General features: G+C 37.3%; 1 protein-coding gene across 3 annotated transcripts in view; it reads left to right on the plus strand.

Moving 5' to 3' along the window:
• ROCK2 (Rho associated coiled-coil containing protein kinase 2) overlaps positions 1–18,975 on the plus strand; it is a 653,542-nt gene extending 634,567 nt beyond the window's left edge. For 2 of the 3 annotated variants that reach the window (XM_053709676.1, XM_053709678.1), the window contains 2 exons: positions 13,407–13,501; positions 17,415–18,975. In XM_053709676.1, coding sequence (XP_053565651.1) covers positions 13,407–13,488 — 82 coding nt within the window. In that variant the 3' untranslated portion in view covers positions 13,489–13,501; positions 17,415–18,975. The remainder of the gene's footprint in view (positions 1–13,406; positions 13,502–17,414) is intronic. The other variant, XM_053709677.1, reaches the window with a different exon arrangement.
• Positions 18,976–20,028: the final 1,053 nt, after the last annotated feature.

Here is a 20,028-nt window from a genome sequence, read left to right on the forward strand (position 1 = left end):
AACTCTAGATCTGAAACACATTTCAGAAATGCTTGAGCTTTTACTGGATTTACTGGGACACGGGAAAGAAAAAATCTCTTTGCAGGAGGTCTCAACTTGAAACAAATTCTGTACCCTTCTGAAACAATGCTCTGAATCCAAAGATTGTGAACAGAATTGACCCAAATTTCTTTGAAAAAACGTAACCTGCCCCCTACCAGCTGAGCTGGAATGAGGGCCGCACCTTCATGTGGACTTAGAAGCAGGCTTTGCCTTTCTAGCTGGCTTGGATTTATTCCAGACTGGAGATGGTCTCCAAACTGAAACTGCTCCTGAGGATGAAGGATCAGGCTTTTGTTCTTTGTTGAAACGAAAGGAACGAAAACGATTATTAGCCCCGTTTTTACCTTTAGATTTTTTATCCTGTGGTAAAAAAGTTCCTTTCCCACCAGTAACAGTTGAAATAATGGAATCCAACTGAGAACCAAATAATTTGTTACCCTGGAAAGAAATGGAAAGTAAAGTTGATTTAGAAGCCATATCAGCATTCCAAGTTTTAAGCCATAAAGCTCTTCTAGCTAAAATAGCTAGAGACATAAACCTGACATCAACTCTGATAATATCAAAAATGGCATCACAGATAAAATTATTAGCATGTTGAAGAAGAATAATAATATCATGAGAATCACGATGTGTTACTTGTTGCGCTAAAGTTTCCAACCAAAAAGTTGAAGCTGCAGCAACATCAGCCAAAGATATAGCAGGTCTAAGAAGATTACCTGAACACAGATAAGCTTTTCTTAGAAAGGACTCCATTTTCCTATCTAGAGGATCCTTAAACGAAGTACCATCTGACGTAGGAATAGTAGTACGTTTAGCAAGGGTAGAAATAGCCCCATCAACTTTAGGGATCTTGTCCCAAAATTCTAATCTGTCAGGCGGCACAGGATATAATTGCTTAAAACGTTTAGAAGGAGTAAATGAATTACCCAAATTATCCCATTCTTTGGAAATTACTGCAGAAATAGCATCAGGGACAGGAAAAACTTCTGGAATAACTACAGGAGTTTTAAAAACCTTATTTAAACGTTTAGATTTAGTATCAAGAGGACCAGAATCCTCTATTTCTAAAGCAATTAGGACTTCTTTAAGTAAAGAACGAATAAATTCCATTTTAAATAAATATGAAGATTTATCAGCATCAACCTCTGAGAGAGAATCCTCTGAACCAGAGGAATCATCAGAATCAGAATGATGATGTTCAGTTAAAAATTCATCTGTAGGGAGAGAAGTTTTAAAAGATTTTTTATGTTTACTAGAAGGAGAAATAACAGACATAGCCTTCTTTATGGATTCAGAAACAAAATCTCTTATATTATCAGGAACATTCTGCACCTTAGATGTTGAAGGAACTGCAACAGGCAATGGTACTTTACTAAAGGAAATATTATCTGCATTAACAAGTTTGTCATGACAATCAATACAAACAACAGCTGGAGGAATAGCTACCAAAAGTTTACAGCAGATACACTTAGCTTTGGTAGATTCAGCACTTGACAGCGATTTTCCTGTAGTATCTTCTGACTCAGATGCAACGTGAGACATCTTGCAATATGTAAGAGAAAAAACAACATATATATAAAGCAAAATTGATCAAATTCCTTAAATGACAGTTTCAGGAATGGGAAAAAATGCCAAAGAACAAGCTTCTAGCAACCAGAAGCAATAAAAAATGAGACTTAAATAATGTGGAGACAAGAGTGACGCCCATATTTTTTCGCGCCAAATAAGACGCCCACATTATTTGGCGCCTAAATGCTTTTTGGCGCCAAAAATGACGCCACATCCGGAACGCCGACATTTTTGGCGCAAAATAACGTCAAAAAGTGACGCAACTTCCGGCGACACGTATGACGCCGGAAACGGAAATAGAATTTTTGCGCCAAAAAAGTCAGCGCCAAGAATGACGCAATAAAATGAAGCATTTTCAGCCCCCGCGAGCCTAACAGCCCACAGGGAAAAAGTCAAATTTTAAGGTAAGAAAAAATGTTAAATGAAACTGACTGTCTGAAAAATAAGGAAAGTTGAACATTCTGAGTCAAGGCAAATAAATGTTTGAATACATATATTTAGAACTTTATAAACAAAGTGCCCAACCATAGCTAGGAGTGTCACAAAAAATAAGACTTACTTACCCCAGGACACTCATCTACATATAGTAGATAGCCAAACCAGTACTGAAACGAGAATCAGTAGAGGTAATGGTATATATAAGAGTATATCGTCGATCTGAAAAGGGAGGTAAGAGATTAATCTCTACGACCGATAACAGAGAACCTATGAAATAGACCCCTTAGAAGGAGATCACTGCATTCAAATAGGCAATACTCCTCACATCCCTCTGACATTCACTGCACGCTGAGAGGAAAACCGGGCCCCAACTTGCTGCGGAGCGCATATCAACGTAGAATCTAGCACAAACTTACTTCACCACCTCCATCGGAGGCAAAGTTTGTAAAACTGAATTGTGGGTGTGGTGAGGGGTGTATTTATAGGCATTTTGAGGTTTGGGAAACTTTGCCCCTCCTAGTAGGAATGTATATCCCATACGTCACTAGCTCATGGACTCTTGCTAATTACATGAAAGAAAGATATTTTACCTCACAATCTCCTCAGCTCAGCAGCGTAAGTTCTGTGTAAAAAGTTATACTCAACTGATCCCAGCTGCAGGTAAAAAAAAATAAAAAATGAAGAAATGAACAGCAGCCAATCAGCATCAACAGTGCTGAGGTCATGAAGTCTTTTACTGTGATCTCATTAGATTTCACTTAACTCTCATGGGATTTCATTGTAAACTTCCTTAAGCTGAATAGGGAAATAAGATGAGAGTGCACGTAAGCTCGCTCCTTCCGCTATCCCGGGACAGACATACTAATTTGCTGCTTAGAAGTCCTTTACAATGGGATGTGGCTACTGAGGAACATTTGAGGTAAAATATCTTTCTTTTTTACATAGAGATGTTCAGGTGATATTTTCTAGTCAGCTTTTTACAGCTGTACTGCATCACTTTCAAGTGTTTAAACATTTGGGTATTATGGCCCTTTAAGAATGAAATGATGTTGATCTCAGCTTCTTGAGACAGTTTCCGTAGCCTAGTTGTGGAGTTTGCACAGGCTGACTTATGGTTTGCGGTGAGATTTCGGATGGCCAACGGTTTTAAGAAGAGATTTACTGGAACATAAATAGAGGAAAGAGGGATAGCAAGATTGAGCTCCTAACCTAAGGTGATCATAGTAAACTCTGATATTGTATAATGTGTACCCACGTGTTAATATACAATTGTGTATTATGGTGCTGCTCTGTCATGTTATATGGTAAAGGTTGGTTGTTTTTTTTAAACTTGGACATATAGAAACATAGCTTTAAATAGACATGGAAGCAAACAGTATGTTGAGGCTGTACGGCTTCAGCATAATCTTAAAACTCATGTTTTGGCTTCCTAAATGTGGAGTTAAACTAATCTGGCAGATGTGTCTATAAACCTAAGCATAATGTCTAAATTACAAAAAGAAAGAAATGTATAAAATACAGGTTATTAGGTTCAGAAGTGAATAAAGCGATGCCACACAAAATACAATATTTGTGGTACTGTCCATTAGAAGTAACTGAAGTAGATACAGGTTTTTGTTATGGTGGTTGTAAAACAATCCAAAGAAACTTAGAATTTGTTTTAGTCTCCTATTAGCTTAGGCAGCATTGCTCCATTTAATCATTAAAATAAGCAAACTTTATGATGAGCATTTCCATTGGAATAAAAACAACCTTTTATAATAATGTAAAGTCAAACAATTGTGAACATCATTTCAGAGAGTGAGCACTTGGAAACTAACTGCAAAGAAAGGGAGAATGGTTTAAACTTGCAGAACGGGTTTAACAAGGACAACAGGTTTAGTTTATTTGTGTGTGGTTTAAATGTTTGTGAATTGAATCACCTATAAAGGGACAGTATACACTCATTTTCATATAACTGCATGTAATAGACACTACTATAAAGAATAATATGAACAGATACAGATCTAAAAATCCAGTATAAAACTGTTTAAAAACTTACTTAGAAGCTCCCAGTTTAGCACTGATGATGTTAGGCTGGGGATTAAAAAATAATGCTGCAAACTATTTTAATCCCCTTTTTCGTCTCCTAGCTAAGCCTCATATGCATCTTATATGTTTTGTTGTTGGGTCCTTGCATTGTTAGGGGGGGATGCACAAACATGAGGTTGTGTTTCCCCTCTTCAATGCCTTTTAAACAGCAGATGTATGTTTTCTGCAGTTTCTTAAAGGGATAGGAAAGTCAAATTTTAAATGTGCATGATTAAGATAGATGTATTTTAAGACCCTTTTAAATTCACTTCTATTTTCAAATGTGCTTCGTTGTCTTGGTATCTCTTGTTGTAAAAGAATAAGCACATATCCTAGACGAGTGGGAGCTAGCTGCTGATTGGTGTCTGCACACATTTGTCTCTTGTGATTGGCTAGATGTGTTCATCTAGCTGCCGTTAGTGCAATGCTGTTCCTTCAGCAAAGAGATAACAAGTGAATGCAGCAAATTTGATAATAGAAATCAATTGAAAAGTTGTTTCAAATTGTATGTTCTATCTAAATAATGAAAGAAAATGTGGGGGTTTCCTGTCCATTTAGGAAAATTTGGGAGGATAAGTGTGGACATCTGAGTTCTATAAACTGTTACAAACGTATATGGTGGATTGTAAGCGTCCAGTGTCCTGTAAACATTATTATTTTCACTATTTAAGCTTGTTCTTTGTCAAGAACTCCACAATCATCAGCTTTGTTTTATAAAGTCCTTTTAAAAAATACAATTTAGAATATTGATGCATTAAATAATTTGCTATATGTAAGAGTGATATTTCTCCAACATTGGTGTGTCCGGTCCACGGCGTCATCCATTACTTGTGGGATATTCTCCTCCCCTACAGGGAAAGGCAAGGAGAGCACACAGCAGAGCTGTCCATATAGCTCCCCCTCTAGCTCCGCCCCCTAGTCATTCTCCTTGCCGCTCTGAACAAGTAGCATCTCCTCGGGGATGGTGAGGAGTTTGTGGTGTTAGTTGTAGTTTTTTATATCTTCTATCAAGAGTTTGTTATTTTAAAATAGTGCTGGCTTGTACTATTTACTCTACAACAGAAAAGTGATGAAGATTTCTGTTAAGAGGAATATGATTTTAGCACAAGTAACTAGAATCCATTGCTGTTACCACGCAGGACTGTTGAAACAAGAGAACTTCAGTTGGGGGTAACAGTTTGCAGACTCATCTGCTTCAGGTATGACTAGTCTCCTTCTAACAACACAGGCTAATGCTAGATGACAGTCATTTTTCCCCTCAGGGAAAATGGTAAGCCATTTTTCTTTCACCTCAGCAAAAAAGATAACAGGCTTCCCCTTTTTGATTTTTATGCTGGTAGACACTGTTAGGGGCAAAATCGATTGGTTTTTATTACAATATCATGGCATTTGAACTGTTTTATAAGCTCATATACACTTGGGAACGTTTTTTATTGATCTGGCATGTTTTAGACACCTAAATCTAGTCAGGAAGGCCCCTTCACTCTAGTGTACTGAGGGAGGAAGCCTCATTTTGGTGCTTCAGCTGTGCAGTTGATTTCAAGGCAGTGCATGCAGTTTTCATGTGAGAGGGTCCTGTGACTCAGAAAGTGACTCCAGAAGGCTTATTTCTGTGGATGATTGACCCCTAAGGAAGGTAAAATGCTGCAGCAATACTGTAGCAGGGATTGTAGTGTATAAAAACGGTTAAATCCAACAATTAGCTTGTTTTAAGAGCTAGAGTCTCCATATTTGCTGTGCAATACTTTATAAGCATTAAGACACTGGGGTCCAAATTTCATAAAAATCGGATAGTGCCTTCATAGTTTTTTGAACATTCAGAAATAAAGTGTGTAATGTTATTATTTAAAGAGACAGTAACGTAAATCGTTTTTATTGCATTGTTTGCCTGCCTAAATCTGTTTAACATGTCTATGCCATCAGATAACCTATGTTCTGTGTGTGTAGAGACAAATGTGTTCCCCCTTTGAGTGTTTGTGATAATTGTGCCATAGCGTCCAAACAAAATAAGGACAGCTCTGTTAGATTTCATAATGTTGCCCAAGATAATTTATCTAATGAAGGTAGTGAGGATAATTCTACATCCTCTCCTTCTGTGTCTACACCAGCTTTGCCCGCGCAGGCGACACCTAGCGCACCAGTGCTTATTTCTATGCAACAATTAACAGCAGTAGTGGATAATTCTATAGCAAATCTTTTATCCAAACTGCCAGCATTTCAGAGAAAGCGTGATTGTTCAGTTTTAAATACAGATAAAAAAAGGATGAACAATCAGACGCTGACGATGTCTTATCTATTTTACCCTCACATCAATCGGAATTGGCTGTGAGGGAAGGGCTGTCTGAGGGTGAAATTTCAGACTCAGGAAAAATTTCTCAACAGGCAGAACCTGATATAGTAGCATTTAAATTTAAGCTAGAACATCTCCGTGCTTTGCTTAAGGAGGTATTAGCTACTCTGGATGACTGTGATTCTGTAGTAGTACCAGAGAAGTTGTGCAAATTGGACAAATTTTTAGAGGTCCCAGTGCACGAAGACGCTTTCCAATACCCAAGAGGGTAGCGAGCATAGTGGATAAGGAGTGGGAGAAGCCAGGTGTACCCTTTGCCCCACCTCCTATATTTAAGAAAATGTTTCCCATAGCAGACCCTAGAAGGGACGCATGGCAGACGGTCCCGAAGGTTGAGGGAGCTGTTTCAACACTAGCGAAGCGCACAACTATTCCTATAGAGGACAGCTGCGCTTTCAAAGATCCTATGGATAAAAATTGGAAGGATTGCTTAAAAAGATTTTTGTTCAACAAGGGTTCATCCTTCAACCAGCTACGTGTGTTATTACTGTCACTTCAGCGGCGTCCTTTTGGTTCGAGGAACTAGAAAGGTTGCTCCAGAAAGAGACTTCCTATGAAGAAGTCATGGACAGAATTCACGCATTAAAGTTAGCTAATTCCTTTATATTGGATGCCGCTTTTCAAATTACGAAATTGGCGGCGAAAAACTCAGGTTTTGCTATAGTAGCGCGGAGAGCGCTTTGGCTAAAATCCTGGTCGGCAGATGTGTCGTCCAAGACTAAGTTACTTAATATTCCTTTCAAGGGTAAGACCCTTTTTGGGCCGGAATTGAAGGAAATTATTTCAGACATCACTGGGGGTAAGGGCCATGCCCTCCCACAGGATAGGCCTTTTAAGGCTAAGAACAAGTCTAATTTTCGTTCCTTTCACAATTTCAGGAACGGACCGGCTAATAACTCCACTGCCGCTAGACAAGAAGGTAACGCGGCCCAGCCCAAACCCGCTTGGAAGCCCATGCAAGGCTGGAACAAGGGTAAACAGACCAAGAAACCTGCTGCTGCTACCAAGACAGCATGAAGGGGTAGCCCCCGATCCGGGACCGGATCTGGTAGGGGGCAGACTATCTCTCTTCGCTCAGGCTTGGGCAAGAGATGTTCCGCATCCCTGGGTACTAGAAATAGTCTCCAAGGGATACCTGCTAGAGTTCAAGGGACTTCCTCCAAAGGGAAGATTCCACCTGTCTCACTTATCTTCAGACCAGATAAAGAAACAGGCATTCTTACATTGTGTAAGAGACCTATCAAAGATGGGAGTGATAAACCCAGTCCCCTCCGGGGAACAAGGTCTAGGTTTTTACTCAAACCTGTTTGTGGTTCCCAAAAAAGAGGGAACTTTCAGGCCAATCCTGGATTTAAAGATATTAAACAATTTCCTCAGAGTTCCATCCTTCACGTGGCTCTTCCATTCGGTTTAGCCACCGCTCCCAGAATTTTCTCAAAGGTGCTAGGGTCCCTTCTAGCGGTCCTAAGGCCGAGGGGCATCGCTGTAGCACCTTATCTAGACGACATCCTAATCCAAGCGTCATTTCTTTCCAAAGCGAGGGCCCACACAGACATTGTGTTGGCTTTTCTCAGATCTCACGGGTGGAAGGTGAACATAGAAAAGAGTTCACTGTCACCGTCCACAAGGGTTCCGTTTCTGGGAACAATAATAGATTCTATGGAAATGAAGATCTTCCTGACAGAAGTCAGAAAGTTAAAGCTTCTAAGCGCTTGTCGAGTTCTTCATTCTATTCCTCAACCCTCCATAGCTCGGTGCATGGAAGTAATAGGACTAATGGTCGCAGCAATGGACGTGGTTCCTTTTGCTCTAATTCATCTAAGACCATTACAGCTGTGCATGCTCAATCAGTGGAATGGGGACTATACAGACTTGTCTCCCCAAATTCAAGTAGACCAGGTAACCAGGGACTCACTTCTCTGGTGGTTGACCCAGGATCACCTGTCTCAGGGAATGAGTTTCCGCAGACCGGAGTGGGTCATTGTCACGACCGACGCCAGCCTCTTGGGGTGGGGCGCGGTCTGGGACTCCCTGAAAGCTCAGGGCCTATGGTCTCGGGAAGAGTCGCTTCTCCCGATAAACATTTTGGAACTAAGAGCAATATTCAATGCGCTCCTGGCTTGACCTCAGCTAGCGAAAGCCAGGTTCATAAGATTTCAGTCGGACAACATAACGACTGTTGCATACATCAATCATCAGGGGGGAACAAAGAGTTCCCTAGCGATGAAGGAAGTAACCAAGATCATCCAATGGGCAGAGAATCACTCCTGCCATCTATCTGCTATTCACATCCCAGGAGTAGACAACTGGGAGGCGGACTATTTGAGTCGTCAGACTTTCCATCCGGGGGAGTGGGAACTCCACCCGGAGGTCTTTGCTCAGTTAACCCAATTATGGGGCATTCCAGACATGGATCTAATGGCGTCCCGTCAGAACTTCAAGATTCCTTGTTACGGGTCCAGATCCAGGGATCCCAAGGCGATTCTAGTGGATGCATTAGTGGCGCCTTGGTCGTTCAACCTAGCGTATGTGTTTCCACCGTTTCCTCTCCTTCCCAGGCTCATAGCCAGGATCAAACAGGAAAAGGCCTCGGTGATTCTGATAGCTCCTGCGTGGCCACGCAGGACTTGGTATGCAGACCTGGTGAATATGTCATCGGCTCCACCATGGAAGCTACCTTTGAGACAGGATCTTCTAGTACAAGGTCCATTCGAACATCCAAATCTAGTTTCTCTGCAGCTGACTGCTTGGAAATTGAACGCTTGATTTTATCCAAACGTGGGTTTTCGAATTCTGTGACAGATACTCTGGTCCAAGCCAGAAAACCTGTGACTAGAAAGATTTACCATAAAATATGGCGTAAATATATCTGTTGGTGTGAATCCAAGGGATTCTCCTGGAGTAAAATAAAAATTCCAAGGATTCTCTCCTTTCTCCAAGAAGGTTTGGATAAAGGGTTGTCCGCTAGTTCTCTAAAGGGACAGATTTCTGCTTTACCTGTCTTGTTACACAAACGACTGGCAGCTGTGCCAGATGTACAAGCTTTTGTTCAGGCTTTGGTTAGAATCAAGCCTGTTTACAGAACCATGACTCCTCCTTGGAGTCTAAATTTAGTTCTTTCAGTTCTTCAAGGGGTTCCGTTTGAACCTTTACATTCCATAAATATTAAGTTATTATCTTGGAAAGTACTGTTTTTGGGTGCTATTTCTTCTGCTAGAAGAGTTTCTGAATTATCTGCTTTGCAGTGTAATCCACCCTATCTGGTTTTCCATTCAGATAAGGTTGTTTTGCGTACTAAGCCTGGTTTTCTTCCAAAAGTTGTTTCCAACAAGAATATTAACCAGGAAATAGTTGTTCCTTCTCTGTGTCCGAAACCAGCTTCAAAGAAGGAACGTTTATTACACAATTTAGATGTTGTTCGTGCTTTAAAGTTCTATTTAGAAGCAACAAAAGATTTTAGACAAACCTCATCTTTGTTTGTCGTTTACTCTGGTAAGAGGAGAGATCAAAAAGCTACTGCTACCTCTCTCTCTTTCTGGCTAAAAAGCATTATCCGATTGGCCTATGAGACTGCCCGACGACAGCCTCCTGACCGAATCACAGCTCACTCTACTAGGGCTGTGGCTTCCACATGGGCCTACAAGAACAAGGCTTCTGTTGATCAGATATGTAAGGCAGCGACTTGGTATTCTCTGCACACTTTTGCCAAATTCTACAAATTTGATACTTATGCTTCTTCGGAGGCTATTTTTGGGAGACAGGTTTTGCAAGCCGTGGTGCCTTCCATTTAGGTAACCTGATTTGCTCCCTCCCTTCATCCGTGTCCTAAAGCTTTGGTATTGGTTCCCACAAGTAATGGATGACGCCGTGGACCGGACACACCAATGTTGGAGAAAACAGAATTTATGCTTACCTGATAAATTACTTTCTCCAACGGTGTGTCCGGTCCACGGCCCGCCCTGGTTTTCCTAATCAGGTTGAAAAATTTTTTGTCTTTATACACTACAGTCACCACGGCACCCTATAGTTTCTCCTTTTTCTCCTAACCGTCGGTCGAATGACTGGGGGGGGGAGCTATATGGACAGCTCTGCTGTGTGCTCTCCTTGCCTTTCCCTGTAGGGGAGGAGAATATCCCACAAGTAATGGATGACGCCGTGGACCGGACACACCGTTGGAGAAAGTAATTTATCAGGTAAGCATAAATTCTGTTTTTTTAGGTTACTAATAGTTCAAATAGAGCACCTTAAGAAACGTAGCTTATAAAACAGCAGAAAAATGGTTGGAATACAAACAAGCTGTGGCTGTAGGGTTGTCTGTATACTACTTGCACTTGAGAAACCACAAATCTATTTGCTTTACAAACCATTCTTTCATCTCAGTTCTATTGTCCTCTGATCTGAGTATCCTTCTTTATGGATAAAGGTTTACATCTCAGTTCTATTGTCCTCTGATCTGAGTATCCTTCTATATGGATAAAGGTTTACATCTCAGTTCTATTGTCCTCTGATCTGAGTATCCTTCTATATGGATAAAGGTTTACATCTCAGTTCTATTGTCCTCTGATCTGAGTATCCTTCTATATGGATAAAGGTTTACATCTCAGTTCTATTGTCCTCTGATCTGAGTATCCTTCTATATGGATAAAGGTTTACATCTCAGTTCTATTGTCCTCTGATCTGAGTATCCTTCTATATGGATAAAGGTTTACATCTCAGTTCTATTGTCCTCTGATCTGAGTATCCTTCTATATGGATAAAGGTTTACATCTCAGTTCTATTGTCCTCTGATCTGAGTATCCTTCTTTATGGATAAAGGTTTACATCTCAGTTCTATTGTCCTCTGATCTGAGTATCCTTCTTTATGGATAAATGTTTACAATCTGTTACACAGATATCGCGGAATATTCTCCATGTATTTATATGTTTCAATATGTGCCTTTTCAGTTGTGAACATTTCTATTTAGAAAATCCTGTACTTTTTGTGTTTACAATGTCAAATTTGCAGTCAAATTATGTAATAGGCAAGAGTGTATCATGAGCCCTGTTTTAAGGGCATCTCTTATAGATTGTATTTAAATCCTTGAATTAAATTATTCAGAGGAAATGTATGCGCCCAATCTGTTGGCTCCTTTCTGAACGCTTGCTTTTATAGTACTTTCTTATTGGTAGGGCAATGAGATGTCATAGCAACCGCCTCATTGTTGTGTTGTCTGGAACTTGTGTAGAGAATCAAAATGACTTCTTTTTTTTAAGAATTGCTGCAATAAGATAATAAAATAAATGTTTTAAAGGATTTTACCTTATAGTGTGAATATAAATGGTGACATTTAAAGGGACAGTCAACACCAGAATTTTTGTTGCTTTAAAAGATAGATAATCCCTTAATTACCCATTCCCCAGTTTTGCATAATCAACACAGTTATAATAATACTTGTTTTACCTCTGCAATTAACTTGTATCTAAGTCTCTGCAGACTGCCCCTCATTTCAGTTCTTTTGAAAGACTTGCATTTTAGCCAATCAGTGCTCACTCCATGGTATATTCATGTGCATGAGCTCAATGTTATCTATATGAAACATATGAACTAACGCCCTCTAGTGGTGAAAAACTGTCAAAATGCATTTAGATTAGAGGCGACCTTCAAGGTCTAAGAAATTCGTATATATGAACCTCCTAGGTTTAGCTTTCAACTAAGAATACCAAGAGAACAAAGCAAAATTGGTGATAAAAGTAAATTGGAACGTTGTTTAAAATGACATGCCCTATTTGAATCATGAAAGGTTTTTTTGGACTTGACTGTCCCTTTAATTTTCAATGTGTCACCTAATTTGGAGCATTACATTTCTTCAGAGCTTATTACTACGTGTTTGGATCTCACAGGGACTTTATCTTTGGTTGTATCCATGATACAGTATGAAGGGAAGCTCCTTATTGGCTCAGCTTCTGTAGATATTTGGCATCCCTCTGTGAAATTGTCAGCTTTTATTTACATTCCCAAAGTGTGAAGAATGCCTTGTTCCTACTGAATGGTCCTTTCCCACCAGGAGCAAGCAGAACTCTAACAAGTGCTCCTAAGGTTTTTAGCAGAATCTATGTTGCCAATAGATTTTCTGGTACACAAGGGAATTGGCCAAGCTCTTTTCAACATTTTAAAGGGACACTGTACCCAAAATTTTTCTTTCGTGATTCAGATTGAGCATGAAATTTTAAGCAATTTTCTAATTTACTCCTATTATCAAATTTTCTTCATTCTCTTGGTATCATTATTTGAAATGCAAGAATGTAAGTTTAGATGCCGGCCCATTTTTGGTGAACAACCTGGGTTGTCCTTGCTGATTGGTGGATAAATTCATCCACCAATAAAAAAGTGCTGTACAGAGTACTGAAACCAAAAAAAAGCTTAGATGCCTTCTTTTTCAAATAATGATATTAAGAGAACGAAGAAAAATTGATAATAGCAGTAAATTATAAAGTTGCTTAAAATGGCATGCTCTTTCTGAATTACAAAAGAAAAAAATTGGGTTCAGTGTCCCTTTAAGGATCTTATACAAATATGACTGTAAAAAATCTTTGGACTCAATGGAGCTGCAGTTTCCTACATCGGATCAGTTGTTTCAGAAAGCCACATAGATTGTGTCTCCTTTACCAAGAGGTCCATCAGTAAGAATGGAACCTTGACGGATTGCTTTTTCATTATCTTACACAGCCATGAGGAATGCTTTGAGCATTTCAATCTCCACCATACCATAGGATTTTCAACTGACATTTCCTCTCATCCTCTATAAAATTATTTTATAAATAGGTTTTGTATGTAGATAGTTTGCATTGTGGTGCCCCATTGCTTGTATATACATGTATAAAAATAGCTTTAAAGGGGAATTATACTATGGTAGTCTTCTGCTATACTCACTCATAAATCTGAAAACTCCTATTGCAGATTACTTGATTTGGCATTTAAAGACTGGGATTGGTCTATTGATGATGTTGAGGATGATGATGACGATGTTTTTGATTTCTGAAGAAATAAGCTGGGTAAATTAGGTGGAGTGTGGCCTGTTTGCACGACCATTCCTAAATAATGCCTGCGTTTCAAAGTTTGTGTGCTTTGTTTGTTGCTGCTGAACTGGTTACCGGATTTATAAGCTGTGGGGGAGAAAAGGGTAGCAATGCAAGAATGCTATTGCAAGATAAATTATTCATCTTTGTCACCCATATAGTCTGGACTTAACATAATTTACTGATCTGGACAAAACATTAAAAAGTGACATGAAAAATTTAGATAAAATGTGTATACACTTTTTTTTATAAATACTACTGAAAATGTTGATGCAAAAATAAATCATTAGAAGTCTAAGGAGAGATATTAGTATGTGCCCATAAAATAAGTTCTATTTACATCTACCTCTTTGCTTGACTATTTTTGCATGTTGAAAAGCTTCTTAAAGTAATCTTTGCAATGTAAACAAGAGATTCAATTAATGATATATAGACAAATCCTCATTTTAAGGTGTCTTATCTGTCCTTGTTATCTAGACAGCCTTTTTACTGTCTGCTCTAATTATGTGTGAGACTGTGTCCAACACCCAGGATGAGAATCCACCTAAAGCTTTAATATTTAAAGGGGCATTAAACACTTTGAGATGGTAATATAAAATGATAAATTGTATATATTAAAACAACTCTGCAATATACTTTCATTATTTATTTTGTCCTCTTTGCCTGTAATTCCATTCTGAAATTGTGAGCTTTTCAGTTCTTGTTAGAAATGGAAGTGCAGAACACTGTTAAATCCAGCACAACTATTGGCTGCACACTCTAGTGACCTATTTATAACTGACCCTAATTGGCCACAGCAGAGAAGGTAACACAAGTTACAACATGGCAGCTCCCAGTGTTTTATAGACACTAAAACTTTACACTTATTTTGTCACTTTTTAAACAACTAATGAAACTTTAAAAAATACATCTATGTGTTAGTCATGGACTAATCTTTTCTTTGAATGCATCATTATATCTAGCATGTATTTAGTGTTTAATGTCCCTTTAATGAGCATACAAAGTGCAGACGTATCACATTCACATATTTTGGAATGTTTACTGCACTTTTTTTTAATCAAAACTTAAAGGAACACTAAATACATTTCATGCACCATCTCTCTCTAATCATGGGTGCTGCCATTTTGTAACCTAGGTTACACTGCAGGTATCTGAAAAAGAGTTGCTGCACATGCGCAAACAGGTTAGCACTGGAATTTAGTGAAAGATACAATTCAACATGACGAGAGGAAGGAAGGGAATAAACTCAATAATATGCTTATAAAATTCATTAAATGCTTAATGTCCCTTTAAAGGGATAGTGTACAAGAAAGTTCTGTTGTATTGTTATAGGATATATAAGTGAAGTATGACCATTTTTAAAAACAAATTAAAATCTTGTTTGCATCAATTGTTCTTCAATAGCTAAACTCGACCCACTGCCTTATTGGAGGAGCCAATCTGGGGTTGAGTCTATAGTTTACCAGGCCAGCCATGGGTCATTGGGCTAGAATAAAGTGCATTGTTTTGTATTTCTTACATGTTAAAGCCAATTAGGGAAAACTATGCAACAAGGTTAGCCTTGAGAAGTCTGCAGTGTGTTTTTTTCAGTCCTGAGAATTAAAAAACCCCACAATTATCAGAGCTAAATGACATAAAAAGGAAATTAAAATAAACAATAAAGGTATACTGCAAAGCTGTTTTTACTATACTGTATATATATATATATATATATATATATATATATATATATATATATATATATATATATATATATATATATATATATATATATATATATATATATAAAACTAAGCATAACATTTTATATTATAATCACAAGGTGTTTATTTGTCCCTTTAAAAAGATTTTTAATTTGTTTAATTATATATAAATGTAAAAATTATCGCAAATTAAAGATAAGCCAAAGGAATGATATTGTTAATTAAAGGGTATCTTTAAAGGGAAAAAACCCCACTTTATTTCCCTTAATTAAAATGACTACGCAGCGGGTAGATTTGTATCTATGTTGCTTGTGGCGTGTGGTCTTGCAGTGTTGTGAAGAAGACATTTTTTGATAACTGTATGAAAATTAAATATATACATTTTTATTTCTAAAACTTCAGAGTTTTGCTCAGGTTACCAGTTATTTGAGTAGCAAGTAACTTTCATTAAAACTTACTTTTGTTTCTCAGTCTAATATGATAAAGCTGTATCTTTTCATTCTTATTATAATTCTAGCATGTCATCTCTTGGTAAGTAAAACTAAACTAGATATCTAAAGATACACCTTGTATTGAATGCAGTGTGTGTTATTTTCTAGATGTGTTTTCATTGTATCAATCTCTGAAGTCTCTATGTGATGTGTGGAGATGCAACTATTCATACAACTGACTTCCAACTTTTGTTACATTCATGAAGTGTTTTTGATTTTGTACTTTTTTTTAAAAACAAAATTGATTTTCCCAGCTAATTCTTACTGTCATAAAGTTACAGCCAATCTTGATATCCATTTCTATATCTTACACATTTACTAATAAACACCATATGGTACCATGGTGTAGTGGGTGGTGGAAACAGGCATGTCGGAATAAACTTAATATATCTGCATGCTCTGAAAACTCTCTATATATACATATATACAAATAAAAACATTAAACCAACATTTTATTCCAGATTTTGCTCATTTAGTTGCCTTTTAGATGTGAAAAGCAGGTTTCAAAAATATTAAAATTAAAAGGACATTAAACCCAACTTTCTAATTTACTCCCATTATCAATTTTTCTTCATTCTCTTGGTAACTTTAGTTGAAAAAGCAGGAATGTAAGCTTAGGAGCAGGCCCATTTTTTTTTTGTTCAGCACCCTGCCCTGGGTAGCGCTAGCTAATTGGTGGCTACATTTATCCACCAATCAGCAAGCACTACCCAGGTGCTAAACTAAAAATGGAGAAGCTTTAGGTTATAGATAGCACAGGTCCTATGTGTATCGATCTTGGTATTAAGATGTCCCTGTGGACAAAAATACTTTGCTTGATGTCAGTATATTAATCCAGATTATATAAGTGCAGTATACTCACTCTGATAGTTATCAGATGTCGGCCAGTCAAGAAGGGTCCCTTCAGTGGGTAATGAACAGCCAAGCTGGGGATAAAAGTACTCTGGTGTTGAAAGTATAAGGACTCTGAGTATAAAAATAGCATATACTCGCTGCTTAGAGTCCGAAGATCGGCGATGTCACAAAAAATAGCAAAAGTGGTTGTAAGTTTAAAAGGAACAAAACATTTATTAATAGCTCAACGTGTTTCAACAATTGAATTGTCTTTCTCAAAAGCCAATATTTAAATATTGTATGAGTATACTGCACTTATATCATCTGGCCTAATATACACACATCAAGAAAAGTCTCTTTGTCCACAGGGACATCTTAATACCAAGATCGATACTTAGGACCTGTGCCATCTATACCCTAAAGGTTCTACATACTAACAGTCCATTGGCAGAGACTGTGAGAAGGCAGCGGTCCACGTCAGAAGAGAGTATCAGTTATTTTCCATTGTTACAGCCTTTTTGTTATAAGATCTCAAATTGTCTGTATTGCTTTTTGTTAAACTAAAAATGGGCCAGCTCCTTAGCTTACATTCCTGCTTTTTAAATAAAGATAATAAGAGAACAAAGGACAATTGATAACGGGAGTAAATTAGAAAGTTGCTTAAAATTGCATGCTCTATCTGAATGTAACATGAAAGAAAACAATATGGGTTTAATGTCTACAGTATATGTACATCATATCCTTTTAATAGTAGTCTTAATTCCCTACTTTCTATTGGCAAAAAAATATTTACATTATCAGTCTCTTTACACAAAATGACGAGTACTTTGTATTAACGATCTTGTTTTTCTTCTTTTTCAGCTAACTGCCTTCTGTGAATGCAGTCCCTATTTCAAGATATCTTCCAATATATATAAGACTGAAAACTTGTCCCAAAAAAACTATATATATATATTTTTTTTCCTAATAGACTGTGCTTATATATATCAGAGGTTTACAAAATTGTTGCTGCAATATATATAAAAAAAAGAAAGAAAATAATGTATCATCTGACTGTGTCTTTGGAATCTTCAGGGTGGGCAACAGGCACACTGGGAAAACACACAAATACACCCTGGATTTCTATTGGCTGGCTTCAGGCTCTCAGGGGTAGCCTTTCATCATATGGCAAAGCTAACGCATAGTGCTTCTAGCAGAGAAAAACAAAATGGCTCCACTGTTAAGAGAGGCTGTGTCTCTCAAGTAGTGAAAGAGCTTAGACGTCAGTTTCACAAAGCTCTCTCGTTGGAAGTTCACACTACAACATACGGACTAAAGGATATAAGCATCTTCCTTATCGCAACTGATGGATCCATTGGGTCTTGTAGATCACCTTGAGAAATTGAGTGGCCAAGCAAGAGCACATGATTGAATGACCGTTATACTGTGTATATATTTCTATTGTACTGTACCGCAAGAGGCTTTGTGAGAGCGTCACAATTTATTTTTGTACACATTGGTCAATACCGTTACCTATTGCATTTGCAACTATGCACATGTATGAAGCCATAGCATTTAACCAATATCATTTCTTTTGTATAGAAACAAAAATGAATTGCATGTAAGTGCTCAGCAGCTTGTCGTTATATAGATCCTGAAGCCGTTTCCGGCTACTTCCATAACTTATATGGATGCCTTATTTTAAGTGTCAATTTTTTGACCATTCCATCGATTTATTATAAGTGATTAAGATTCAGATTTAACAGATTCTTTTTTTTTTTTTGTGGGGGGGTGGGAGGGGAGGGGGGTTAGTGCACTATTTTTACACAGGTATATTGCCAACATCCTTTTGAATGTATTTCAGAATATTTTGGAGAAAGTTAAAACATTTGGCTGCACACACATTAATGGATCAGAACTAACATATCTTTTATTCCTGTACTTTAATTAAGCATCCCATCTCCAAAACCTCAGTATTATCCACTGATTCTATCATATTTTCCTTAAGTGCTATGACCTATTTTGGTCTTATTTTTTTCTATCTTAGATATGTTTTTATTTCTTGAAACAACAAGCATCTGTGATTTGTAATATTTTTTTTTTAAGTGTTCATAGCACGTGCACATACAAGAGCTGTCACAAGCTTTATTCATACTGTAGATTTATTTTAATATTCTGGAGAGCATTCTCTAGCACACAGCTCTAGGTAAAGGCATTTCAAGTAGAGCATTTGGAGAATGTTAAGCTGGGATGATAAAAGGGCCCCAGAGGCACTTATTTGAATTATTTTTACATGGTCTTATTAAAACATAAAATATGTAATTTATGTGGGCTCAGTCATGCTGTACTCTTAAATATCCCTCAAACAAAGTGCATGTTTTATACAAATGCAGTATGATAAATGTTAACCATATTGACAATAAAATATAACATGTAGCCGTCAGCCTCTGTTTTTTTCCCCCTTGTGTTGAATATTTGCTTATTGTTGGACTTTGTCACAGCTGCATTGTTTCAGAACCCCACAGTTGTTATTTATAATATATTATGTATATTGGTGCATAGTATAAGAGATTTTAAATGCATCACATATTAAAATATACTACAGTAGGACTCATCTATGGGGTTTGTCTTCACACTGACAGATGAGTTTGTTTTAGCAAAAATATAGTACTAAAATGTCCCTTTTTTATATTAGCTTTGGGATAGTGTACAGGCAATGATTTGTGTGTGTGTGTGTATATATATATATATGTACAGGTAGCCCTCAGTTTACGCCGGGGTTAGGTTCCAGAAGGAATGGTTGTAAATCGAAACCGTTGTAAATTGAAACCCAGTTTATAATGTAAGTCAATGGGAAGTGAAGGGGTTAGGTTCCAGGCTCCTATCAAAATTGTCATAAGTAACACCTAATACATTATTTTTAAAGCTTTGAAATGAGGACTTTAAATGCTAAACATCATTATAAACAGTATCAAATAATCACACAACACAGAATATATAATTAAACTAAGTTAAATGAACAAAAACATTTGCTAAACAGCATTATAAACCTAATAAAATAATCACACAACACAGACTTTCTATGCATTCCAATCTGGACTGATTTATAGACAGGAAGATCTTGTTCCTTTGAAATCTGCTCGATAGCTCAGGTCTGGTTAAACTGATTAATTTCAGCTTGCTTGGCTTTGCTGTGTGTATGTGTGTGTATATATATATATATATATATATATATATACACATAAATATGTGTGTATATATATATATATATATAATAGTGTGTGTGTGTATATATATATATATATATATATATATAATAGTGTGTTGTATATATATATATAATAGTGTGTGTATATATATATATATATATATATATATATAGTGTGTGTGTGTGTATATATATATTTCTTTCATGTAATTAGCAAGAGTCCATGAGCTAGTGACGTATGGGATATACATTCCTACCAGGAGGGGCAAAGTTTCCCAAACCTCAAAA

Source organism: Bombina bombina, chromosome 4, assembly GCF_027579735.1.
Source record: "Bombina bombina isolate aBomBom1 chromosome 4, aBomBom1.pri, whole genome shotgun sequence".
Lineage (NCBI taxonomy): Eukaryota > Metazoa > Chordata > Amphibia > Anura > Bombinatoridae > Bombina > Bombina bombina.